Consider the following 27,661-nt stretch of genomic DNA (forward strand, 5'->3'; position numbering starts at 1 on the left):
CAGGAATGTGCATCAGACTGTTATCTATGTCCTTCAGGGAGGACCTAAAGATTCTGTGACTGCAATATGCCTGATTTACTGTTTAAATTGTTACCAGTTCTCCTGACCCAACTGCTAGTTTTTGTTGTTACTGTATGTTCACATTCTTTCAATCATTAACTCTTGAGCTAGCCTTTTATGACTCAGGGGAGGACTGGGAAATTAAAGCTTTTCTACAAACAAGAGGCAGGTGGAGGGCATGGTGGGGTCTGTTCTGGGAAGGCCCCATAACGTCCTGCTCAGTTAAAATACTTGACCCAACTCTGCCCCTTTTCTTCTTGGAATTGAACTGCCTGCTGGGAATACTAGCTCTTTTCTGCTCCTCCATGCTGTCTTTCCTGCCTGATACTGGGAGGGAACCCTGAATAATTCTGGAGTTCATTTAGCAGTCCCTACTTTGACACTCACATTAATCAACATCCTCCAATTCATCTTTACATTCATAAAAGTAACATTTTTGCCTTCTTATACCATTTATTTGTCTTATTTATCAATTTATTCATTACTCTGGACAAGGAAGAAAGCTGCTATTTATTGGGTATTTTCAAGTACTGATATGCATCTGAAAAGGCATGGAGGAATAAATTCCAATGGTGATCTCTATAGACCCTTTACTTGCTACTTTCTAAATTCTGGGCTTCTGTACATTTTATTTTTAAAATGTATGTATATATAATCGTGTATTACTTTCAGAACCAACAAGAGAAATCAATATTGATTTCTATTTTGATTAAAAAGAGGAATAAAACATATATAACAATGATATACTACTCTCTATGTGAAATAAACATGGCCTCCCTAAATTATACTACTTATGGCTGTCAAGAATATAATGAAATAGATACTGTTATTCACTCCTGGTGGCCTCTGGTCTTGCAGTCCATGGTAAGAGGATAATGACTTTGCTTTGTCATTAACTAGCTGTGTGACTTTGAATGAGTCATTTCCTTCTTCAGTTTTCTCATTTGTTAAACAAGTTTCCTTTAGGCCCTAACTTTCTAAGATTCTATACACTGATGTTTAGTATACACTTGGGTAATTAATATCAGCTGTCAGCAGTCTATTAACGTTGTCTCTGAGTGTCTGACTCCCCTTTTTTGGGAATTCTCTTTCCATAGCCCACTGGCCCATGGCTGATGGGACCATAAGTGACCACCTGACTGAAGGTGATCCAATCAGTTTTTCTCTCCATGAAGAATTTAGAATAGAGATTTAGAAAGAGAAGTTAGGTTTTTGTGGAGCACTAGAATCAAGGGTAAATGAATTTAGAAGCTGTGGAAAAGAAAAGAAAAAAACTGGCCTGTAGAGATAGGGGAAGAATAAAGCAGACTAAGAAAAATAACTAGAGAAGATAAAGTTAAAAAAAAAAAAGATTTCTTCTGGCTTTCTAGTCTCGTCCCTTCTGGAGGCCCAGCTGCCTTCTAAGAATTGAAATTCTTAGTTTCAATGAGACAAACTTGTATCCTTATAATAGATATTCCTTTTTAGCTTAAGCTAGATGGATTTGGTCTCTTTAACTTGCAATCAAAGAATCGTTTCTACAATGTACATCTAGCCAGAAGAAACGGACATGTTCCTTAGCCTCTTGGCCCTATCATTCCAAATATATGCAAAGAAACTAAATTTCTATTGGATTTAAACTCAGCCTGCAGAAACCCACCTCCCCGCCCTAGGAGCAACCCCAGGCTTTATCCAGCACTGCCCATCCCAGCAACTGCTCCCTAACACATGCACCACCCACCAATGTTCCACAACTGGTGTAGGGGACAAAATTTTCCACCCAATATGTGTCTCTTTGGCATGAGGATTAATTTAGGCTGATTATTTTTAAGAAGCAGAAGAATCAAGAAATCTGTCTTTTTACCTCCCACTTAGCTGCCTAGAGAATCTGGATATGACACAATATTGTAAATCAACTATACTTCAAAAAAAAAAAAAAAAGAGAGAGAGTTTAGATAAAGGGCCTCTTCGCAGAATAGTGCTGTCATCAGATATAAGCAAAGAGAAACTAGGGGTTATGGGGGGAACTGGGCAGGGCCTAGAGATCAGAATCCACTCTGTGTCCCATTGTCTCTGCAGGCCCAGCGAACATCTGTTTACCAAACATTTGCTTTTTCATCTCCATGTGAATTGCCTTCCTCTCCTTAAAAGTCCCAAACTGCTACCCCCAACATCTTCTTTTGTCTTTAGCTGAAGATGGTGTTTAAGGTGAGGGTTTTGGCCATTTTGGTGAGTTACTCAGTTTTCCTGGTCTCTGGCAGGTATATGTGTTATTAAACTTTTGTTTGACTTTCTCTTGTTAATCTGTCTCATGGGGATTTAATTCTTAGACCAGCCAGAAGAATGTAGAAAGTAGAGGAAAATCTCTTCCTCTTGGACACGGGCATCTCAATCTGTGACTGGAAGAAGAAAAGTATTTGGGTGAAATGCAGCTCCTAGGAAATGATTTTGGATAAGTAAATGAACACAAATCTTTCTGACTTCTGTCTGTCTTTCTTGTGAATGTCTATTCTGTTTTTCATCATTCATCTATATAAATAGAGCCATAATTGACTGCTGAGTGCTAAAAATGAGTATAAGTTCAGATGGAGGACTGTGGTTATTGCAGAGGGAGTCACTTAATGTTCATAAAAGCCTTCTACATTTCCTCTTTTTTTAAAAAAAATAAATTTATTTATTTATTTATTTATGGCTGTGTTGGGTCTTGGTTGCTTGGGCTTTCTCTAGTTGTGGCGAGCAGGGGCTACTCTTCGTTGCGGTGCAGGGGCTTCTCATTGCGGTGGCTTCTCTTGTTGCAGAGCACGGGCTCTAGGCGCACAGGCTTCAGTCGTTGTGGCACACGGGCTCAGCAGTTGTGGCTCACGGGCTTAGTTGCTCCACGGCACGTGGGATCTTCCCCGACCAGGGCTTGAACCCGTGTCCCCTGCGTTGGCAGGCAGATTCTTAACCACCGCGCCACCAGGGAAGTCCCTACATTTCCTCTTTGGGATACACCTATAACAGGTTTTATAAAGCTCAGCAACTGAATTTATCACTGCATGTAAGTGCTATTTGTTGTTTATAGTAGCAAAAATCTGGATATAACCCAATTGTCCATTAATAGAGGAAAAAATGAGTACATTATGACATTATGATCTATTATATGGGATTTGTACAGGAGTTAAAAAGAATAATTTAGAGTTGACCTGGAGAAATCTCCCTGTTATTGTAAGTTAAAAAAACAAAAAACAAAAACTTTCGGGTAATGAGCATGGTATTAGCTTGTTTTTACTTAAAAAAGAAAGCAATTAAACTTATGTGTATGTGATACATACACATACACAAAAGTTTAATTCTCTACATTTTACCTAACTGGTGCTGGGGCTCAGGACAGGCTGTCCCAAAATAGGCCACATATTTTGAATTAAAGTTACTTAAGAAATGGCCAATGCAAGAAGGACACCCTGACCCACCTTTCTGTCTCCCTGAAAGCGTGAAATAAATCTCCCGTGTGAAAAGTGCATTCCCTGCATCTGGAGGTAGAAGGATGCCCTTACCCCCAGAGACAGGGTATTTGGTCCCAGAAGCCTATCATAAACAAACCATGTTACTTCTTTATCAATACTACCCCAAGCCCAAACTCTTTTTAGACTCTTCACTAATTGATCACCCAAAACCTGTTTCTTTGACCTGTCAATTCCTTACTAATTTATTGTTTCCCTGTCTAAAAAGTACAAAAGCTGCCTGCTTTGGCCACTTCTTAGGTGCCATTTCTGTAAGACCTCCATGCGCGTGAAGTAAAATTTGTTTCTTTCTCTCCTGTTAATCTGTCTTGTGTCAATTTTAATATTAGTCGAGCCACAAGAACTCAAGGCAGGTAGAGGGGGACATTTTCCCCTTCCCGACACTGGTTATGACAATAAGGTTGCTATATACCACTCTTAGACACAACTTCAAAGGGAGAATAGCACCATGCTCACTGACTAAAGTCTCCTTCCTAATTATAATAGGAATGTCTCTGTGTGGGTATGTGAGTGTGTGCAGACAGAAAAATGTGGAAAAGCATATCTTAAAATGTTAACAGTGGATACCTGTGTGAGGGAGAATTGAAAGAAGCTGGTTGAGGAAATTAACTTTTCTTTATATGCCTCTGGATTCTTTGATTTATAAAAAAAAGAGCATGTATTACTTTTATAATAAAAATTCAATGTGTAAAATTAAAGTTAGCCTAGTAAAAGCAGAGCTTAAAAATGGAGGCTGTTTAATCAGCCCTTCAGTAGTGTTTACGGATCAGAGGTCAATTTTTTTAGCTCTGCTCTAAGACCAACTACTGGTTGAGTGGTTGTCTAAATTGTTCATGTTCTTTGTGGATTGATGATGCCCAAGTCACATGATAATTGCATAACCTAACAAATTGCTGGGCTTTTTGTTTTTCACTACCCATTTTTCCCCATTTTCTTTATGTACACTAGACTACATTTTATGGAAGCAAATTTATCAGTGTCTTTCTCACAGGAGCTTAAGCTCAGAGACAAGCTCAGAGACTTTTCTGAGAAAAGACCTTAAGGATTTAATGTTTCATCAGGCATTGGGTACAATGGTCTGTGAGGCACTGGAGGAACCAAATTTCGTTCTGCACTGCAGAAGCTGAATATGAGGGGTGAGCAAAAAAGTGGAGTAAAAATATTTTTATTGCCAAGTATGTTATTTTACCATCCCCCATCTGCATTTTAATCAGTAGGAAAAGTGTCCTGAGGGTAATAGCTAAATCTTTCAAAAAACAGATGAGGAAATGGAAGAAAAGGATTCTTAATAATAACTATATATTGAGCATTATGGTGTGCCAGACATTGTGCTAAAACCTTTTTGAGATTATCTCGCTAAATCTTCCCCACAAATCTATAAGGTCTGTATTATAATTATGCCTATTTTGTAGATGATGAAATGGAGGCTGAAGAACTGAGAGGAGTAGTGGCTTGTCCAAGATTCCCCAGCCAGTAAGTGACAGAGTTAATACCAGTTTATTTTTTTCTCTAAGTAGATTCACCATACATCCCAGTTTGCCTGAGCTAGTCCCAGTTTACATCTTGTATCCTGAAGTAATTAGTAATGTTGTCCCCTTTCCATCTCACAAATGGACTTGACAACAAATTTACAGCCGCTCTATCTCAAGATCTCCCTATCTTGGTACTATTGCTTTTGGGGGCTGGAAAATTCTTTGTTGTGAGGGGCTGTCCTGTGTTTGGCAGCATTGCTGGCCTCTACCCGCTAGATGCCAGTAGCCCCCCACCCAAATAACAAACAAAAATGTATCCAGATGTTGCCAAATGTCCCCTGAGGGGCAAAGTTGTTCCTACTTGAGAATCACTGCATCTAAAGCCTATGCTCACAAAAATTTAACTACAGAAGGAAAATATCATCTATTTGCTACAGAACATGTACTATGAGCCTACCTATTACACTAGCTGGCACACACCCTGTACTCAATAAAAGTTAATTTCTTGGGGGCATTATTTGATTTCCCAGTTGTAGAGAGGTACAAGGGCTAAACAAACAATGAACAAGATGACTGGAGGGCCCTAGTGATTAAAATTGGTTTGTTGCAATTTTTATTAGAGAAGACTGAAATGGTGTACTGGGAAGTGACCCAGAAACCTCCTGGCTGCCCGTTCTGGTAATATTGTGGAATTTGATTCTTGATTCCATTGGGTGTCATGCCTTAGTAATGAACATAATAGCCAGGGAGACAGCCAGAGAATGATATGGTAAGTTTTACACTGCAACCTTCTTCAATCATAATAGCTAATAATAATCAGTGTTCTATTTTCTCCTACTCTTCCTCTTAGAAATGACCACCATTTCTTTCATACCACCATTTTCCATTTATTAGCAATAACAGAGGAAATACCAATAGCACCAATCAAAAATGAATCCACATGACGTGTTTTATCCTTACAGCTGTAATAACTAGTAACTAACATGGATTGGAAAGCACTTTGCAAATGTAAAAAGTGCTGTACAGATGCATTATAATTATCATCATTAATAAATTAGCCCGATTCTCCTAGTATTCAAAAGGCACGTAAGGTCAGATACATGGGTTTCAGTGGGGCAAAATGATCACAACCTACAATGTAGCAATGGTTCACATGTGTTAGCAATAAGTTTTACCCCATGCAATCCTGCAGAGCTGAAGTTACACACCCTTCAAAAAATGGGAGAATGAAGCTAAAAGTAGACAAAACAGGTTTGTTTTTTTTTTTTTGAGATTTAATGCTTTTAATAACAGACTCCTACCTCTTTTATGTTAACTTTTAAAAGATAATATAATTAATCAAACTTCTAAATTGTACATTTTAACAAATTAAAATTTCTTATTTAAGGTGACAGTAAATTTTATTATTCTCTATGAGCTGATATTCCAGATATTGTTAGAATTTCAAAGTATTCTGTGACTTCAAAGAGGTCAGATTGGTAAATTTTGTGCTTGCACACCCTCAGGAAATATCTTCAGTATGCATTCCAGAACTGTTACTAGAGAAAAACAGCTTTATCCATTCCCTTGCCAGCAAGAGTCTTAGCAAGAGACAGCTCTTGGCTGACCATAAATAAAATTCCTTGAATCACCAGTATCTTGATTTAAGAAAGAAATTTTACTGTGTCTTTCATACACAAAAGTTGATTAACAATGGTTAAAAAAACTCTACTGCACTTTTTCACAGGTGTACAAAAGGAAATATAATGGAATTACATTCAACAATAAAGCTTAAAGTTCACTCTAGGTAATAGTTGCAGTAACATTCACATACACAAGCACAGAGTAAATATATATCAGGAGTCTTATAATAGCATACAGCATACATATGGGAGATTGAGCTCAGGTAACATCATAGGTGTTAGCAAGATTAGCAATTCAGAGTGTTATAGAAAAGGAAAACTAAACCAAAGAGAAGGTGTTGGCAATCACACCAAGACAAATCACAGAATTAGAGGACTGGAAAGTCTGCTCACTGTATGTATGAGAAAACAACATTTTTCTTCAATTTCTGGGTCTTGATATAGCTGGTTAGAGAAGGTTGTGTATTCAAAGTGCACATAATTGTTTCTTAGAAAACAGAGAGAGAAAGATCCATTTATTTAGTAATTAATACATGCAAGAGGCAGCCCCAGAGTGACCTGAAAGAGTAAAGCTGTGATTGGCAGGTGGCCGGTATAATACAGATGTTTCAGGCAATTCTCTTAAAGCACTTCTGTAGCAGCAATGATCATTTAAATGGCTGTAGACTGAATTCTCTTTCGAGGATAGTTTAGGGGAATTGAATTCATCATATTTCTCTTTAAAGATTTATAGTTATAGATTTTCTCTTTTTTAAATAAATCTATCAACAAACAGCATAAAGTGAGGTGCTGGGGTTTTCTTTTGCTTTTGCATATGTGTTGTCGGAAAAGAATCTGACCTTTTCATAACACTGTGTGCAAAAGAATTTTTAATAAAGTGAGCACAAGGACATATACAGGAAACACATCAGATCTGCTTCTGTTGCCCTGGTTGGCCCCCTGTTAAACACGGAACTATTGGCTTGTAGGTAAAATGCAGGTTTTAGGTATAATGACACCACAGCCAAGAAAGAGACTTAGGGATTCCTAAAGCCTTGTCAATGGGGGGAGTTTTGTCTGCTAGAGGGTGGCCACCGCCTCTTCAGCTGTAAGATTTAGAAAGTCTGGTACCTTTTCGTTTCACATTTCCCACTGTTGATTTGCCTTTGTTTCCCAGCCCTCCTAGTCTAATCTGGCCCATCCCAGCCAACATATTCCCCGGTGGCCACACATACCCAGCGGCCACAGACACTCAAGCTGCTCAATCTCAAAACCTTTCAGCCTGCCCTGAAAGTGTCATCAAGACAGGATCCCCGGAGCACAGGGCAGAGAGTCCAACCTCTCACTGGCGGGGCTGGGAAGCCTCTCCTTTGTGGCGGAGGAGAAAGGAGACTTGGGTCTGCTTTTTAGGTTCTGAAAACAAGCCAGAGTGGAGAGAGAGAGTTAACACCAGACTTAGTAAAGCTTTTAAGACAAAACTTGTTAAATGTGATCTAGACAGACATAGGGAACTTTCTGCAGATTTCTGAGGTCTATAAGAAAGGGCTCATGTGGATAGGAAAAAGGAGTAGGGAGTTGCTACATGGGAGAGATTTGCCATTATTACAAAAACTGGCTAAGTGGCTTGTTTCCATTAGATGACCTCACTGGTCACTGTTGTCAGTCGTGCTGTTCCCTTTCTCTTTTTTTTCCTGGGTCTTGTTACCCTTCTTCTTTTTCTTCTTTTTCTTGGTCTCCTCCTTTTTGCCGAAGGTTATGAAGTCACTTTTGTCAATTTGGCTGTTAGTAGGCTCCTGCCGGATGGAGATGATTGCAGGAGATCCTGGGATAATGAATTTGTCTGGCAACTCACCGGGACCAGATTGTTTGGGGTTGCCTGGTCCGTATTTAAAGGTCCAGCTGTTGCTGTTGACACCAGCACCGACTGGAGGGGACACCTCTCCTGCCTCTGGTTCTGCAAGACAAACCATCGCAAGTCAGTCACAGAGTCAACATATGCTTTCCATATGCCACACCAGGAGCCTGAACACAGGAGAGGCTGCACAGATGGTCATGGCCCCCATGAAATCGTGAGTTATTTCTTCAAGCCTAGGGCAAGGCCAATGTTTGGAAACAAGCAGGAAAGCAGATTTTTTTCACCAGAGGGTCCAGAAATCTAGGTTTCTAGTAACATATTTTTGGTTCTTTGTGAAGAATTTTCTAAAGAATATCTGGTTGTGTGAGAGAGTGGCATGGACATATATACACTACCAAATGTAAAATAGATAGCTAGTGGGAAGCAGCCACATAGCACAGGGAGATCAGCTCGGTGCTTTGTGACCACCTAGAGGGGTGGGATAGGGAGGGTGGGAGGGAGGGAGATGCAAGAGGGAAGAGATATGGGAACATATGTATATGTATAACTGATTCACTTTGTTAAAAAGCAGAAACTAACACACCATTGTAAAGCAATTATACTACAATAAAGATGTTAAAAAAAAAAAAAAAGAATATCTGGTTGTGATTACCCTGCCTGGGAGTGGGGCAGGAAAGGTACTTGATTAAAGCAGAATATGCAATAAAATACCTAGGAATAAATTTAACCAAGAAGACAAAAGACCTGTACACTGGAAACTTTATGACATTTATGAAAGAAATTGAAGGAGATAGAAACAAATGGAAAGATATTCCATGCTCATGGATTGGAAGAATTAATATTGTTAAAATGCCCATACTACCCAAAGCAATCTATAGATCCAATGCAATCCTTATCAAAATTCCAATGGCATTTTCCACAGAAATAGAACAATCCTAAAATTTGTATGGAACCACAAAAGAACCCAGTAGCCAATGCATTTTTTTATTTTATTTTTTAGATTTATTTATTTATGCATGCATGCATGCAGTGTGGCATGCGGGATCTTAATTCCCCTACCAGGGATCAAACCTGTGCCCTCTGCAGTGGAAACATGGAGTCTTAACCATTGGACCACCAGAGAAGCCCCAGCCAAAGAATTCTTGAGAAAGCAGAACAAAGCTGGAGGCACCAAGCTTCTAAACTATATTACAAAGCTATAGTAATCAAAATAGTATGGCATAAAAAGACACACAAATCATGGAAGAGAATACAGAGCCCAAAAATAAACTCATGCAAAAATGGTCAGTTAATTTATGGCAAACAAGCCAAGAATATACAATGGGAAAAGGACAGTGTCTTCAATAAATGATGTTGGAAGAAATGGACAGCCACATATAAAAGAATGAAACTGGGCCTCTATCTTACACCATACACAAAAATTAACTCAAAATGGATTACAAACTTGAACATAAGACCTGAAACCATAGAACTCCTAGAAGAGATCATAAGCAGTAAGCTCTTTACTATCAGTCTTAGCAATGATTTTTTTGAATCTGATAACAAAAGCAACAAAAGCAAAAATAAACATATGATACTACATCAAACTAAAAAGCTTCTGCACAAAGAAGGAAACCAACGAAATGAAAAGGCAACCTACAGAATGGGAAAAAATATTTGCAAATCCTATGTCTGATAAGGGGTTAGTATCCAAAATATATAAAGAAGTCATAGAATTCAATATTAAAAAAACTCCAAACAATCTGATCGAAAAATGGAAAGAAAATCTGAATAGACATTTTTCCAAAGAAGACATACAGATGGCCAACAGGTACGTGAAGAGGTGCTCAATGTCACTAATCATCAGAGAAATACAAATCAAAACCACAATGAGCTATCACCTCACACCTGTTAGAATGGCTGTTATCAAAAAAACTAGAAATAGCAAGTGCTGGTGAGGGTATGGAGAAAAGGGATCCCTTGTCTACTGTTGGTGGGAATGTAAATTGGTGTAGCCACTATGGAAAAGAGTATGGAGGTTCCTCAAAAAATTAAAAATAGAGCTAGCATATGATCCAGCAATTCCACTTCTGGGTATGTATCTAAAGAAAGCAAAAACACTACCTTGAAAAGATATATGTACCCCCATGTTCATTGCAGCATTACTTACAACAGCCAAGATATGGAAGCAATTTAAGTGTCCATTGATGGATGAATGGATAAAGAAAATGTGATACACATACACACACACACAGCTGAATTTTATATATATACAAAATTCAGGGGGCTACCCTGGTGGCGCAGTGGTTGAGAATCTGCCCGCCAATGCAGGGGACACGGGTTCGAGCCCTGGTCTGGGAAGATCCCACATGCTGCGGAGCAACTAGGCCCGTGAGCCACAGCTACTGAGCCTGCGCGTCTGGAGCTTGTGCTCCGCAACAAGAGAGGCCAGGACAGTGAGAGGCCCATGCACCGTGATGAAGAGTGGCCCCCACTCGCCGCAACTAGAGAAAGCCCTCGCACAGAAGACCCAACACAGCCAAAAATAAATAAATAAATAAATAAATAGTAAAAAAAAAAATTCAGCCATAAAAAAGAATGACATCTTGCTATTTGTGACAACATGAATGGACCTCGAGGGCATTACGCTAAGTGAAATAAGTCAATATTTAAATATTTGACAAAATAACACCGAGAAAGACAAATACCATATGATCTCACTTATATGTGGAATCTAAAAAAAACAAACAAAAAAACAAGCTTATAGATACAGAGAACAGATTGGTGGTTGCTAGATGGTGGTGGTGGTAGTGAAGGGTGCCAAAAGGTCCAGACTTACAGTTATAAAATAAATAAGTCATGGGATGTAATGTACAGTATGGTAACTACAGTTAATAATACTGTATTGCATACTTGAAAGCTGGTAAGAGAATAGATCTGAAAAGTTCTCATCATAATAAAAAAGTTTTTTTGTAACTATATATAGTGACAGATGTTAACTAGTCTTATTGTGATCATTTTTCTATGTATACAAATAGTAAATCATGTTGTACACCTGGAACTAATATAATATTATGTGTCAATTATATCTCAATTAAAAATAAAAGATAAGATATATATAGGTACATGTAAAGTATTATAGGACCGAGAGGCAAAAATTATTACACTTGAGAAAGTCAATTGAGATTCCAGAAGAGAGGTGAAATTTACGCTGAGACTTGAGAAAATGATTATGCATCCACAGGGGCTTCCAGTGCAAGACTTTCCCAAGAGTCTGGTTGGAAGACACACCATAAAGTATACCAATGACTTCTAGAAGAGTAGAGGTCAGAGCTAGAGAAGAAGAGTAATGGTCTCTCTGAGCGAAGTGATCCCAGTGGCCATGACGTTGAAACCTTTTGGCATCACAGCAGTGTTCACGTATCTGACACTGCTTCTTTGGTGGAGCCATGAAAAGTTCTGCCAGATAAACAGTTTACGTTTGATTGTGGTTTGGGATTCTCTACATCTGCTACTTCCATCTCCTTACCTTCCACCGCTTCTCAATCTCCTCTAATTTGGCATCCTTGAGCACTACTTTTCTAACATTGCTCATGGCAAGCTCACTGATTATATTACTTCCAAAGCCAGTGGTCACATTTTGGTCTTCATCTTACTGAACTTCTCAGCAGCATTAGTAATCCCCTTCTTGAAACACTTATTTTTTTATGAGTTCCCTATCAAACCATTCTCCTGACCATTCTCTCTGGCTGTTCTTTGTCAGTTTCCTCGCAGGATTCTCTTTATCTATGTATTGCAGCTTCCTTGGGTTTGGCCCTAGACCTTTTCTTCTTCTTTCTCTTCACTCTCTCCTTTTGGAATCTCAGCCTGTCCATGGGTAAACAAACCATCTAAATATGCTGATGAGATACAAATGTATACTTAAAGCCCATAGGTCTCTCCAATCTCATGTATCCAACTGCCTATCTGGTATCTCCTCTTGGCAGTCTCATGGGCAACTCAAACTGAAGGAATCTGAAATCAAACTCATGATTCCTCTCCTCTATTCCCTTCTAAATCTCTCGTCTCAATCGATGATATGCCATTCACTCCAATGCTCAAGGCAGAAGCTTCAGAGCCATTATTCATTTTTCTCTGTTCTTCATTTATAATATACCAACACCTGTCATTTCAGCCTCCTAAACATATCTAGACTTTGTCCTCTTCTCATTTTCACTGCTGCTACCTTTTTTCAGGACACGATTACTTGTATGTGAATTACAGCAATAGCCTCTTCCTTGTTCAGCCTGCTTCTACTTTTGCCTCTCTCTAACCTTCACACATAGCCAGAGTCATCTTTATTCCTTAAAGTCTTTCTCCGTTTTTAAAATACTGAAGTATAACATGCACACAGTAAAAATCCTTCAAAAAATAGAAATTATTTTATATCACTCCCCTTGCTTAAAATTATTTGAAGGTTTTCTATTGCCTTGAGAGGAAAAAAAAAATCAAATTCCTTAACATGGTATACAAAGCCCTTCAATAGCCTGTTATTTTTTATTCTCCAATTTCACCTACAAGTGTCCCTCTTACCACTATCCTCCAGCCACACAGGTTTTCTTTCAATTCCTCAACACCCCTTGGGATTGTTTTTGCCTCAAAATCTGTACACATACGGTTTCTTTTTGCCTAGAATGGTCTCCCCTCCATGCTTAGCATGACTCCTCATTCTTCAAGTCTGTGCTTAATTGAAATCTCTTCAGAGAGGCATTCTATGACCATCCTAGCCAAGCAGCACCCCCTTCACCCCTATCTCTATCACTGTAAGGTCCAGAGAAGCAGAAAATATGTATGTATTTTTTAATTTTTAAAAAAATTTTTACTGGAGTACAGTTGATTTACAGTGTTGTGTTTCAGGTGTATGGCAAAGTGAATCAGTTCTACATACACATATATCCACTCTTTTTTTTTTAGATTCTTTTCCCATATACACCAGAGTATTGAGTACGTTCTCTGTGCTATACAGCAGGTTGTTTTTAGTAATCTATTCTATAAGGAAATATATCTGTTTTATTCACCAGTGTGTAGCCAGTGTCTAGCACAATTCCTGGCCCATAACAGGTGTTTGATAAATACTTGCTGGATGGGTGAATGAAAGGACTGATGTGAGAAATGGAAGTGGTGCCCACTCCTTAGCAGATCAAATAACTTCCCATTGCCGCACTCTGGAGTCCCTAAAGACAAGCAGGAAATGCATGTGAAGTGCTGAGGCTGACTCCAGCACAACGAAAGAGCTCAATAAATGGAATCACACATGGGCAACTATACATGGCGCAGCTCTCAGGGCCAGGACGGCAGGGTAAGGATATTGCAAATTTAGTCCAAATACCAGCAGACTGTAGGGAAAGGGAGTAGGAGAGTTTCTTTTCTCCCATAAACCCCTTTGCTATACCATGCTTCCCCTGGCAGAGCTGACACTATAGCTCTTTGGACATAGGGTATAGATATTTTTTTCTCTGAGACTGATTTCTTTGATTCGTCTGAGATAATCAAATCTGCAATTGAGCTCAGCCAGAATCTGCCTGTTGACCTTTCAAATACAGGCCCTGCCCCTGAGAGACTGAGACAAAAGTGAGAAATGCATTTAAAAGCCTCTGACTTGGCGCCTAGGAGAACTGGGTTTCAACAGCACTCTGTAGTCCTTTAGTTGCTCTCACAGAGTCCAGGATGGAAATTTTTCTGACCACAGCCAGGACTCTGTATGAGGCCTCTAGGACTGTCATCTGGAGATGCAGAGTTCAGAGATATTTTTATCTTGCAGAGTTAAAGGACCTTAATGGCCGTGCCTATAGGCGGAGGGAGCCTATCACAGCAGGATCCCTAAGAGTTGATGAGCTTCTTTCATATGTCACTGAGCTTCTTCGGCCTTTGCTGGGAGCCTTGGTTGGGTCTGATTCAGCCTCCACTCCAAGAAGAATTCAGGTGCATCCTCCTCATATTCAGCTTCTGCAGAGCAGAACAAGATCTGGTTTCTCCAGTGCCTCCTGGATCCTTGTACCCAACCTGTTCTGGCTGATGTGTGCGCAAACATCTCTGAGGGTTCATTCAGGTGAAATAATATCTTAAGGCTGTGACAAACAACATTTACTGACCTCCTAAATCTGAGTCCCTTTTGGCCAAGAGCACTGAAACCCTTGGCCAGCTTCGCTTATAAAATGCTGTGACTTTGGGGCAGAATTAAGGCGATACTCCTTGATGAGAGTATCTCATGAGAAAGATGAAAAAGGAAGATGAGGAAAAGATGAGAAAGGAAGATGCACCTTTTCTGCCCCTAACCCCAGCCCAGGGCCAGTCTCAGGTCAGTCAAGGGAATGTTTCTTCTTTCAGTGCTGTCTCCCTCCCCCCCTCCTGGGACCTCCCACAGGTCCCCTCGCCTCTGCTCCCCGGGACCCAGCTCACTGGCTCACAAAGGCAAGACTGAGACGCAGCCACGACCCAAATGAATGGATCTATTAGAGCCTAGAAGGAGGACTTCTGAGAGAAATCAAGCAGCGGAGGATCAGCCCTTCCCTGACATTCAGATTACAACCCAATGGAATTTGAAAGTTTAATAGAGTATGATCATAATTATAGTAAAAGGTTTTGCCTTTTTTTTTTAAATTGGCTGATTTCTCCACAGTAAGTAGGGATACATGTAAAAATATGAACAACATACACTTTTGTTTTACGAAGGCATATAGATCTGCAGCTTTAAAAACTGCCTTATCGGGGTTGCTGACCACTTCACTTAATCCAATAACCCACTTTAGGCACTTCCCTTAGACACTGCCCAGGGTCTTTTTGGCAACATTCCCTACTTTCTTCTTTCATTCTAAACTAACTCTGGCTGGAGTTTAGCCTCAGTGACTGGGAACAATTGAGCTGGAGGCTTTGCCTGTGCAGATGCCAGGGAAGGTCCTGAAGATTGTGAAGCAAATGCCAGACTTGTAAACCTACCCCCAACCCCTATTCTAATCTGCTCTGGACAATCAACTAAGGCCAGGAGAGGTTTATCTGATTTACACAGACTTCCCCTAACAGAACAACCCACAGTCATTTTGACCAACAATAGTACTTTCAGGAAAGTTCTTAGAGGGGCAAGGCTGGAGAATGTTGGAGGATTTTTAATCCTCTTTTCCTCTCCTCCTCTTGCTTTGCTCTTCTGAACTCGAGGGCTTGCCCTGGTTCTATCACTTAATGGTACATAGTCCTGGGCAATTTACATAAACGACTCTGAGCCTCAGTTGCCTCAGGCATAAAATGGAGGTGATCACCTTCCTGTCTTCATCAGGGTAATGAATTAGTTAACATTTACTCTGCCTTCCTATGTGCTAGGCACTGGGCTAAGCGGATCTGCATATGCTATATAATTTTTACTCCTCACAAGAACCATAGGAAGTAGATATTGCCAATATCCATGTCTGCTTTATAGATATGTTGGTTTTATAAATGAAGAGGCTGAGGACCAATCGTCACAGGGTTACTAACTGGTGGAGTCTGGGACTCAAATCTAGGTAGTCTCACTCCAGTTACGAACGAGACCCACATCCTGAGCTGTACATGAAGGCCCTTTGAAAACCCTGAAGCATTCTACAAATGTAGCAATGGCTCTGGCTGTATCTGTTTAGTCACCATTTGGGAGACGGCGATGCAGGCAGGAGCCTCTAAGCGAGAATCAATAGAAAGAAGTGTGGCGGTGGGGGGAGGGGTGGGACTGCGGGAGGGATCGCTCAGCTCTGGAAAATCGCAGCCCAGCCGGCAGGTTGCAGCCCCTCCCCTTCGCTCCCCATTCATCCCTTTGTTACCATCTCTGGGATTCTGGTGCTGAGGTTAATAAAGAGTTTCCAGAAAACCCATCATTTTGATTAAAGCCGGGGACCATCTTGCCAGAAAGCACTCTGGAGCCTGCCTACTGCCCACTCCGCTAGGTCCGTGCAGCCAGCAAAGGCTATTAAATGATTACAGCCGTTTCCGGCCCCACCAGACAGCTCCCCTGGACTGCTTGCTCTCCGGCGCGGGCTGCTGCTTCTGCTGCTGCCTCTGGCCGCGCAGGGAAGGGTCAGGGCACGGAAGGCTGTGCAGATTCTGGGTTTGCAAGTGAACACCCAGGCTTTCTGCACAGGGACACCTCGCTTCTCCTGGACTCCTTTCCCACCCAGCCAGCCACTGCGGCCCTTCAAGCAGCTCCAATTTCATTTGAGCCTTCTGTGGCTTTGAGCAACCATTTCTTCTGTGTGTGTGTGTGTGTGTGTGTGTGTGTGTGTGTGTCTGTCTGTCTGTCTTTCTCTCTCTGTCTCTCCCTCTCTTTCTCTACCAGAACTTGGCAGATTGTAGAATTATACATGCTCAGACCAAAACGCAAAAAGCATCTGCCATCAAACCCACTGAAAGACCAGGATGTAAAACATATCTCGCTCCCTCCCCACCCCCTATCCCACCGTCTGTAGGGTTTGTGGACTGCTTGGACAAGCTCCACCTCCTCTCCCTCACTCGATCCTTTATGAATTGGGCAAAGTAAATCTGAGTAATTACAGCCCACAAAACACAGGAGGATGATGGCTGGAAACCCAAATCCTGTCCAGGATCAGAGACAGGGAAAGAAAGCTAAAACCACCTGGGCATTTCCCCACTGCTTCTTAGTCCTTCAATTGACAGTGGAAAGAATTTGCCATGGAAACGGGAATGTAAAAATATACTCCCTGTTCTCTTTAAGACTTTAGGCTCTATAATCAGAATACTATGCTTAAATCTGGCTACATCATGTAAATTACGTGATGTTTAGCAAATTAATTATCTCTGGGCCTCAGTTTTCATGTGTAAAGGAATAATACCATCCACCTCATAGGGTTGTTACAGGATTAAATGTAATTATCCTTAGAGAGCGCATAACACAGTGCCTAGCATAAAGTAAAAGCTCATCACATTTTACCTGTTAGTAAGATCAGAGTAGCAGAAGATTCACTCGTTTAAGGAATATCAATCGATTGCTTATTATGGGCCAGGTACTTTCTTAGGCACTTTATTAAGCACTTTGCATATACATATATTTTATATATATATATTATAAAAATATATATTTTTAAGATTTCCATTTTATAGATGAGGAAAGTGAAGGCTTGAATTACCGCAAGATTGTCTGCCCTGAATCAAACAGTGATTTGGTAATAAAGCTGAAAAATTATTCTTGTGCTGACTCCTCAGCTCAATATTAGAATTATTATTATTTTTTACTTCTATTGAAGCCTTGGGGATGGGGGAGAAGACAGAGCTGAGCTGACTCACAGGCCTAGCATCCTGATCCCTGCAGTAGCTGGGAAGGGATGGTGTGTGTGTGTGATCAGAAGGTAGGCTTGGTGATGGGGAACTAATCCGATAGCCACTCCCCAGAGGCTGCCACTTCTGGGTGTTTCGCCCGCTTAGGGTGGGTTGAGTGAGCTGGAAGAAGACTGTGCGGCTGTTTGGTGCCTCAGGCCACAGCTGGGCTAATTTTCAGTAATCTTGGAGCGGAAGAGATAAATGCAGTGGCATATTTTTAAAGCCACAGCTCTTGCTTTGTGCCCAAAATAACTCTGCCATTTCTAGGTTGACTATAAAGACACCACGTGCTGAGAACCCAGATTCAAAAATTGGAATGGCTGGTCTCAAATCTTCCTAGCTCTCCACAGCCAGCTAAAAAAACAAAATAAAATAACATTTCTTCTTTCTGTGACCCCGTCACCTAGGAGGGCTCAGGCTGCGTGGTTTTCTCTACCTTATTTTCTCGTCACTAAAGTCCTCCAGGGTCTTGGGAGGGCAATTTGTTCTTACAATGTCCCCTGCCCCAGCTGCTGTTATAACCTGGGGTAGCAGAATGCTTAAAATGAACGTTTGGGGGTCACACATTTTGAGTTGAATCTCAGCCTTAGCACTTATTTGTTGTGTAACCTTGAGCAAGTCACTCAGCCTCTCAGTATTCTTTCACATGTAAAACAAAGATAACAATATCCATCTAATGGGATTGTGATCATTAAAAGGAGACAATGCTCATAAATCACACAGAATAACATTTGGCATGCAGAAGCCGAAATAGAGGATACGTATTATTACTATGCGGTAGTCCTCTAAGGAACCTGACTCCTCTAACAACTGATTCCTGGTTGCAGTGCTTCCAGAAACTATTCCAGGGGCCCTCCTCCCATCAGGCTCTGCCCCTCCCAGGGATCATTAAAACTGGCTAGCTGTGAGTCTTCCAGCTTAGAAACAGTTGCTAGGTAGGGAGCCATTCTCCAGAGCCCTCAGAAACAGGCAGGAAGGAGGCAGCTCAGGCAAGGTGGACAGCAGCCTGGATTAGGTATCAAAAGCCTTGGGTTCAAATTGCAGCTCCACGATTCCGCTTTCCAGTCTTTTCTACTGCACTGTTTGGGTGACAGTGACTCGTAGTTTCTTTATCTGTAAAATGGATATAGTAGCTACCTCCCAGAGGCATTGTTATCCATTCAACTAAATTTATTTATTATGTACAATAAATCAGACATGGTGCTAGGAATTAGGGTATAGGGTTATGAAGAATACTTGGACAGGTACCCTGCCCTCAAAGAGTTACAGTGCAGAAAAAGACAAGTAAATGAATAAATGCAATATTGTTTTAAGGAATAAACAAGGTAGAGAAACTCTGACATCTTTATGGCATTAAACTCTCTAGAGAGAGTGTGTGCAGAGGTTAAGAGCACAAGAGCCTTGCTTCAGATCCTGGCCCCAACATTTACTAGACAGATGTGTGACCTTACTTAACCCTAGGTGTCTCAGTTTCCTAAGCATTAAAATGGGTATAATAATAGACTTATCTCTGTGGGTGGTTATACAGATTAAAGGAGTTAATACATGTAAAGTGTTTAGAACAATACTTGGCTTGAGTGCACAAAACATGGTTTAAGTGCTCAATGCAGGTGAGCTATTACTGTTATTATTCACAAGTAAATTCTCTCCTTTCGGTGCTTCAGTATTCTCAACCCTGAGGGCTAAGTCCCTTGAAGATGGTGTCACTGAGTTTAAGTGACATAGAGGTGGGGGTTAGAGGGAGTGTGTAACAAGTGCAGTCAACCCCAGATAAGAGAGCTCCAATTTGATATGTTCATACCCTATAACCAATAATCCCACTTCTGAAAATTTATTCTATATAATACTAGGAGTGCAAAAGATATATGTATAAGAATGTGGGGACTTCCTGGTGGTCCAGTGGGTAAGACTCCATGCTCCCAATGCAGGGGGCCCAGGATCAATCCCTGGTCGGGGAACTAGATCCCGCATGCATGCCGCAACTAAGAAGCCCGCATGCCTCAACTAAGAGATTCCTCATGCCGCAACTAAAGATCCCACGTGCCGCAACAAAGACCAGGCGCAGCCTAAATAAATAAATAAATAAATATTAAAAAAAAAAAAAAAAAGAATGTGTACGTTGTTTAAAAAACGAATAGGGACTTCCCTGGTGGTCCAGTGGTTAAGAATCTGCCTTCCAATGCAGGGAACGTGGGGTCGATCCCTGGTCAGGGAATTAAGATCCCACATGCTGCGGGGCAACTAAACCTGCCTGTCACAATTAGAGAGCCCACACGCCGCAACTACTGAGCCCGTGTGCTGCCTCTCAACTAGAGAGAGGCCCGCGTGCCACAAGGAAGAGCCTGCGCGCCACAACGAAAGATCCTGCGTGCCGCAACTAAGACCTGATGCAGCCAAATAAATATTTTTTAAAAACCATATATACCAATGGGAAACTGGATAAATAACATAATATAGACATACAACACTGTATGCCCTTATTAAAGAAGAATGAGGCAGGTCTGTATGTAGTGACTTGGAAAGGTATTTGTTAAAAAATAAAAACAAGCTATATACTAATATGCATAATATTATCCCGTTTTGCTTTTTGAAAGCCTGCATATTTTTAGTAGACACAGAAAAAACATTCATACATCAATTACGTAATTAAAAATTAATTTGAAAAATATTTGGAAGACTGAACCCTGGTGTAAACTCTGGACTCTGGGTGACAGTGATGTGTCAGCATAGGTTCATCAACTGTAACAAATGCACGCCCTGGTGCTGGTTAACAACAGTGGTGGAGCCTGGGCAGGTGTGAGGACAGGAGCTTACAGGAACTCTCTGTACTTTCCACTCAATTTTGCTATGAACCGAAAACTGCTCTAAAGAAATAAAGTTTATTAATTAAAAAATATATTTGAAGCATACAGACAAAACTGCTAATGGTGGCTGCCTCACTGAAGGGGAGTGGAACGGAGGGAAACGAATATTTTCACATAAATGATGTTGTATTGTTTAATATTTACATCAACAATGTAACTGCGTATTATTTTATAATACAGTACTTTAAACTTTACAGTACAAAAAATCTGGGGGATACACACTAAACTGCTGGTAGCGGATGACTGAAGTTAGGGGAGTAAGGTGCTACCCATTTTTAAAATTAATTAATTAACTTATTTATTTTGGCCGTGCCACGTGGCGTGTGGGATCTTAGTTCCCTGATCAGGAATCAAACCCATGCCCCCTGCAGTGGAAGTGTGGAGTCTTAGCCACTGGACCGCCAGGGAAGTCCCCTACTCATTTTATTTTAGTTTTTACAGATTTAATTTGTTACGATTTTTGTCCTTTTAGAATTAGAGACAGAGAGATTAAAAAGAATACTAGCCCAGCCTACTTGCTTAATCAGCTGCAAATTCAAAAACTAGCTCAAAAACTAGCTGAGGCAAAATGTCACTGCCCCAGGTAGCCTGCACCCAGGACCAGCTACATAATTTGCAGGGTCCACTGCAAAATGAAAATGGGGGGCCCCTTGTTAAAAAATGATTAAGAACTTCAAGGCGGCGAAAGCATAGTATTAAACCAAACAGGGCATTTTCCAAGTGCCGGGCCCCACGCAGCAGCCTTGCCTGGACCCCAGAGCCCACCGCTGGGCTCCTCCTTCAGTACCGCAACCTGACTGTGACTCTTCACAGTGGTCTCACCCTGCCTGTCCCACCTGAAACTGGGCGAGGCATCACCATGTCACTCAGTGAGAACACTGCGTCTGGTTTTCGTTAGGTTTTCACATTTTCTCTTCTCTGTCTTCTTCTCTTCCCCCCACCCCATACTTTGTCACAATCTGCTCTTCTTAAGATTTAGCAGCAATCCCAGGCTCTCTGTTGCTGTGTCACTTTGCGGCCTTGAGCAACCATTTCTAGACAAACCGTGATACCTCTGCATTGAGGGTGTAAAACGGAGGTGCTGTCAGAACGCTGCAGGGAGGAGGGCAGGAGAATGAGTGTCGTCGGGGAGAACCCTCTCTACCACCACCATCCCCCAACTCTGTGCACCCTAAGACCATTCCATTTCATCTAGCAAAGACGTTGTGAATCCTATTTACTGTGTGCCAGGTATTGTGCTAAGTGCCAGGTGTATTAAACTGAGAAAATGGTAACACTTTTGAGTGCTTACCATGAGCTAAGCACCGTGCTAAGCATTTCACAGGCATCATCTCACTTAATCCTTACAGCAGCCTCCAGTCTTTCCTTTTTTACACATTAATAAATCTGAGGCACAATGATGAAGCTGTACCACAGGGAGCCGAGGCACTGTGCAATGCCATGCTACCTCCCTTAAAAAGCTAACACAGGCAAAATTTAAACAAGCCTTCCCTTCACGCTCCACATTTTCTTAGACACCATCAAACCAAGTCCAGCAGAGTTACCTAAGAACATTTCCAAGGCCACGCCTTTTTACAAAAATGCTGCATTCATCACCCTCTTGGTCCCACATTTCTAGACACTCAAAGTTTCTAATCCCTGATTTAGGTGGAAGAAAACAGTAAGTCGATAGCTCATGAATTTGTCTTGACACATTACAGGATGATTTTTGCAGCTTCAGTGGAGCTAAGGAGGCTCAACAGAGGCTCAACAGAGGCTCCTTTCTTAAAAAAAAACAAACCAACCTGGTGGCTCTCCACTGCCAGCAACTGAATGGAAGTTCTAATTCTTTAGCAGGATTGTTGAAGCTCAACAAAATCTGACTCCAGTCCACCTTTCTGATCTCATTTCCCAACAGTCCTCCATCCTACCCCGCCCATCAAACGCACTCATTCTGTTCACCCAGATTATGCCTTCTGGGTTTAAGGCTCACACACACACATGTATTGTTCCCTTTGTCTGGAACTCTCTTTTCTTCCCGCATTCTACGTACCATCCTTCAATACCCAGTATTGAATGTCACATACTCTTTGATCTGGTCCCCTAAATTCCCAATTCCATCTTCTGGGCTCCCACAATATCTAACATTCATGGTTGCTGAGGGAGGGTTTGGGCCCTGTGAAAACAATTAAGAGGTCCTTATCAGGAAAGATGAACCAGCTGACCATATTTACATGGGATTTGTATGGATTACAACATAGATAGACTCTGGGTCCCATTCTGGACCGACAGGCCCTGGTGGTTTGTCCCAGCTTCCTTATTGGACCTGCCTATACATGGCACTATTACGGTCCTGACACTGTAATATTTCCATCTTATTTCTTTACATTTCTGTCTCCCCCACTAGATGATGAGGACAGGACTGTGTTATATTTATTCGCATCACCTAGAACAAAGACTGGCTATAAGCAGGTACTTAACAAATGTTTGTTTAATGACTATAGGAAATTCCAACCAAATTCTACACTGAAGCCAAGCCAAGGAGAGTACCCTTGGACAGTATAGTCTAATACTTTGTGAGTGTGTGTGTGTGTGTGTGTGTGTGTGTGTATGTGTGTGCGTGTGAGAGAGAGAGAGAGAGAGAGGGAGGGAGGGAGGAAGAGAGAGGATATGAATGAATGAATGAATGAATGGGTATTTTAAAAGAGAATGCTTCTAGTGGTGGTGGTTAATGGTAAAGTTCTAGCGACCTGCCTGTTAGGTGAGTTTTGTGAGGATCTTCCTGGTGCCCTTCAAATCACAACCATTTAGAAGGCTAGTATCTTGGAGGCAAGGTTATGACCCTGAGTGAGAAAAGACCAAGGAAACTAATTTATATCTCTAAGTGCCCAGAATTAGAGACAGCACACTGAAAAGCTCATCTTCCCTACAGAAATTTCCCCAAGGCAGATATTTAGAATCAATTTATACTTGGTCCAACAGAGGGAAATTGACATGACACTGATCATTGACTAAACACAACCCCACTGGCTGCAGATTGAGGGACAGCAGTCCCATCGACATCTTAGTGACACAAGGAGCCTCTAGGGGATGCTGACCTCCAAGGAGAACCTTCCATGGGTCTCATGGCTAGTCACTGTCAGAGGCAAGAGGGTGATTTAGTCTCCAGTCAGAGCTGCTGAGGGTGCTGAGATGCTCCAGGCTTTGGAAATGCTTAGCCTGTTAGGATCTCAAGGAGGTAGCTAGTGTGAGAATAGGTTTGTTATGCAAAATGCTCCTAAAAAACAAACAAACAAATCCTGAATGCATGTGTATCCGTAGAATTGGCCTACAACCACCCTGCCCCTGACACAGGAGGCATCCCTGAGGAAAAGTGAGATTTAGAAATAGTGACTGACTTTTCTGCTAGCTACCATGCCCTTTATTCATTTATTTATTTTAATTTAAATTAAAAAAAAATTTTTTTGGCTGCGCCACGCGGCATATGAGATCTTAGTTCCACGACCAGGGATCAAACCCGCCCCCCCTGCATTTGAAGCATGGAGTCCTAACCACTGGACTGCCACGGAATTCCCTGGATTGTGTTTCCCGATTGCGCCAAATTAGCATCAACAGTTACTGTTCTTTCATGACATACCTCTTACCTAATTAATTCTCTTTCTCTGCTCTAGCTCAGCCAATCGAACCAGGACAGTTCCCCTTCCTCACTAAGGGAGAGGTCTGCCATTCTTGATTTTCTTCCCTTGCATTTGGGAGCTAGAGGCCCTGTGGTATTCTCCAGAACTTCTTTACCAATAATAAGCCTGATTCTGAACTTTGATTTCCTCAGGTGGCCCCATGCATCGATTGCTAATTAGCTAAGATCTGGAGAGAAAGGGGGTGATGAATATGTCTCCAGCAAACTTCTGGCAATTAATAGCTTTTAAAAGGCTTTTAAAGTCTAGTCCACACTGACTACACCCTCTTCAGGGTCCTAATATGCACCTTATTTTACCTTCGTCTCTACTGAAATTTACGCACAGACACACACAGCCACTGCTGCCTGCACATGAATGACCCTGAGGTAGGCAGGATAATGGTGCCCCAGAGATTCCCACGTCCTAACTCCTGAAACCTGTGAATATGTTATGTTACATGGTAAAAAAGACTTTGCAGAAGTGATTAAATTAAGGATCTTGTGCTAGAGTGATTATCCTGGATTATCTAGGTGGGCCCAATGTAATCGCAAGGGTCCTTATGAGAGAAAGAGGGAGGCAGGGGAGTCAGAGTGAAATTTGCAGATGCTATGTAGCTGGCTTTGAAGATGGAGCAAGGAGCCACTGAGCCCAGAAATGAAGGTAGCCTGAGAGCTGGAAAAGACAGGGAAAAAGGTCCTCCCCTAGAGCCTCCAGAAGGAATGCAGCCCTTCCAACACACTGATTTTTTTTTTTTTTTTGGCTGCTTTTTGGGTGAGTCTTCGTTGCTGCACGCGGGCTTTCTCTAGTTGCAGTGAGCAGGGGCTACTCTTCGTTGTGGTGCGCAGGCTTCTCATTGCAGTGGCTTCTCTTGTAGCAGAGCTCGGGCTCTAGGCACGCGGGCCTCAGCAATTGTGGCTCACGGGCTCTAGAGTGCAGGCTCAGTAGTTGTGGTGCACGGGCTTAGTTGCTCCGCGGCATGTGGGATCTTCCTGGACCAGGGCTCGAACCCGTGTCCCCTGCATTGGCAGGTGGATTCTTAACCACTGAGCCACCAGGGAAGCCCCAACATGCTGATTGTTAACCCAGCAAAACCCATTTTGGACTTCTGGTTTCCAGAACTATAAGGTAATAAATTTGTATTGTTTTAAATCACCCAGTTTGTGGTCATTCGTTATGGCAGCCCTAGAAACTAATACAGATTTTGGTATCTGGAAGTGGGGTGTTGCTGTTACAAATAAGTAAAAATGTAAAAGTGGCTTTGGAATTGGGCAGTGGGCAGAGATTGGAGGACTTTGAGGAGCATGGAGAAATTGCCTGGATTACCTTGAAAAGACTGTTAGTAGAAATATGGATATTAATGACTCTGCCAGAGAGGACTCAGAAGTGAGGAGTATGGTAGAGAAAACATATATTGTCTTGGGGAATACCTAACTTGTCATCAACAGACTGTTGTAGAAATACGGACATTAAAGGTGCTGCCAGGGAGGGCTCAGATGGAAATGAGGAACATAGTATCAGAAACTGAAGGAAAGTGGATCCTTGTTACATAGTGGCAGGAACCTATCTACATTTTAGCAGCAGTAAAACCCATTTTGTACTTCTGACCTCTAGAACTGTAAGATAATATATCTGTATTGATTTAAGTCACAAAGTTTGTGGAAACTGATTACAGCAGGAATGGGAAAGTACTATAGACCCCTACAGTCGGCCTGGAACTCAGACAGTGAACAGTCTTCTCCTAGTTACCCAACTATTCGCTTCACCTGGCAAGTGGGACAAAGTAACAGTAGTGTGTTATTTAAATGCATAGGGTTCAGCAGCAGGCAGACATGGGTTCAGATATTGCCTCAGCCATTGCTATTCCCTGATGAGTTCAACAAATATTTATTAAGCACCATCATGTACTAGACAGCTGCCTCGACACTGGGAATATAATAGTGAGCAAAAAACACCTACTGGATGTAAGGAAGGATGACTGTAAGGAAGTCATTTAATTCCTGTGAGCCTCAGTTTTCCTAATCTAGAACATGGGAATAATAATCACTTCTCTCTTGTTTGAGGACGCAATACATGTAAAGTCCTTATCACAGTTCTCCATAAATAACAGCTATTATACAGTCTTCCTTTCTCTTGTTCTAAAATACTATTTCTACAACCCAGGCGGGCAACAGCACAGGATTCAAAAACTTTGAAACTTCAACGACAAAGACCCTCCAACTGACACACACACCTCCCTACTAATAGGCATTAGCTGAGGGAAGGGAGCTTCTGCTAACTTCTAATATTCCTTGCTCATCATCACACACAGAGCCAGTCTCACAGGCTCAAGGGCATCCACCTCAGGGCTGTTTACACATCTGGTGATGCCCTTCTCCCCCCAAAACTCTGACATGGAGCTTGGTGTGCATCTAACGTAAGTCATTTACACTGGCTGAAGCTTCTAGCTTTGTCACAGACCTTTGGGTGACACCAGGTGACTATGGAAACAGACATGACATATGTGGGCTTGGGTAAGACAGTATCTACGATGCAGAGTCAAAGAAAATAAGAGAGGTGACTTGGGGAATGTCACCTCACTACTCAGCTTGGCCCATGATGTCACCTAGAGCAACAGCTCTGGACACGGGATTGGGCCAATGTTGGAAGTAAACCCAAGCTGGCAGGCTTTCTTGGACCATCAACAACAAACTTGTTTGTTCAGACTTTCTGTACGGGACAGGCTTTCCTTCTTTTTAAAGGTGGTCTGGTTGTTTTTCACATGCGATCGCAGCTATCATCTGGAGGCTTAGGGTACTCTGCTTGGGATTCAGCAGCCCAGGGCCACGACGCTAGCAACAATAAACTTCTCATCATTCCTGTTGTCTTGTGGATCCAAATTTGGTTCCTGAAAGTTACCTTTTCACACCCTAACCTTCTGTAGTTAACCTCTTGAGTCTGACTTCTACAAAGCTCTCCATTTCCTATTTTAATACTACGCAAAAAGATTCTTTTTTCCCCTTTATTTCCTTGGGTACTGCCATCCTCAGGACTGCCTTCTCCCATCCTTCACCGAGCCCACTGCCTTGGAGTTAGACCTTTCCAGGCAGCGTACTGCTGAGGAAGCTCCCGGTCTCACTGAGATGAGAGTGGAACAGCACCATCTCTGCTCCCTGTCCTTTCTATAACTGCGGGTAACAAGCTCCAAGCGCTGAGGCAGAGAGAGGCTCCTCTCCAACCCACAGGCTCATTTCCAGGCCTCCTGGCGCTGAGCTCTCTTATGACCCTCCCCTCGAGGCCCCTAGTCTCCAGCCAGTGCTTGACCTGAATATGTTTCTCCAGGTTAGGCAATGACCTTCTCAACTGCAAAGGTGACTGCCTCT

At 41.8% G+C, this 27,661-nt stretch overlaps 1 protein-coding gene across 1 annotated transcript in view; it reads right to left on the reverse strand.

Moving 5' to 3' along the window:
• Window positions 1-1,846: 1,846 nt before the first annotated feature.
• The window catches only part of LOC309657696 (uncharacterized protein), a 108,097-nt gene continuing 82,282 nt past the window's right edge, over window positions 1,847-27,661 (reverse strand). Inside the window, exon 10 of the mRNA XM_082455520.1 lies at window positions 1,847-8,569. Coding sequence (XP_082311646.1) covers window positions 8,259-8,569 — 311 coding nt within the window. The 3' untranslated portion in view covers window positions 1,847-8,258. The remainder of the gene's footprint in view (window positions 8,570-27,661) is intronic.

Source organism: Balaenoptera physalus, assembly GCF_965194825.1.
Source record: "Balaenoptera physalus genome assembly, chromosome: 3".
Classification (NCBI taxonomy): domain Eukaryota; kingdom Metazoa; phylum Chordata; class Mammalia; order Artiodactyla; family Balaenopteridae; genus Balaenoptera; species Balaenoptera physalus.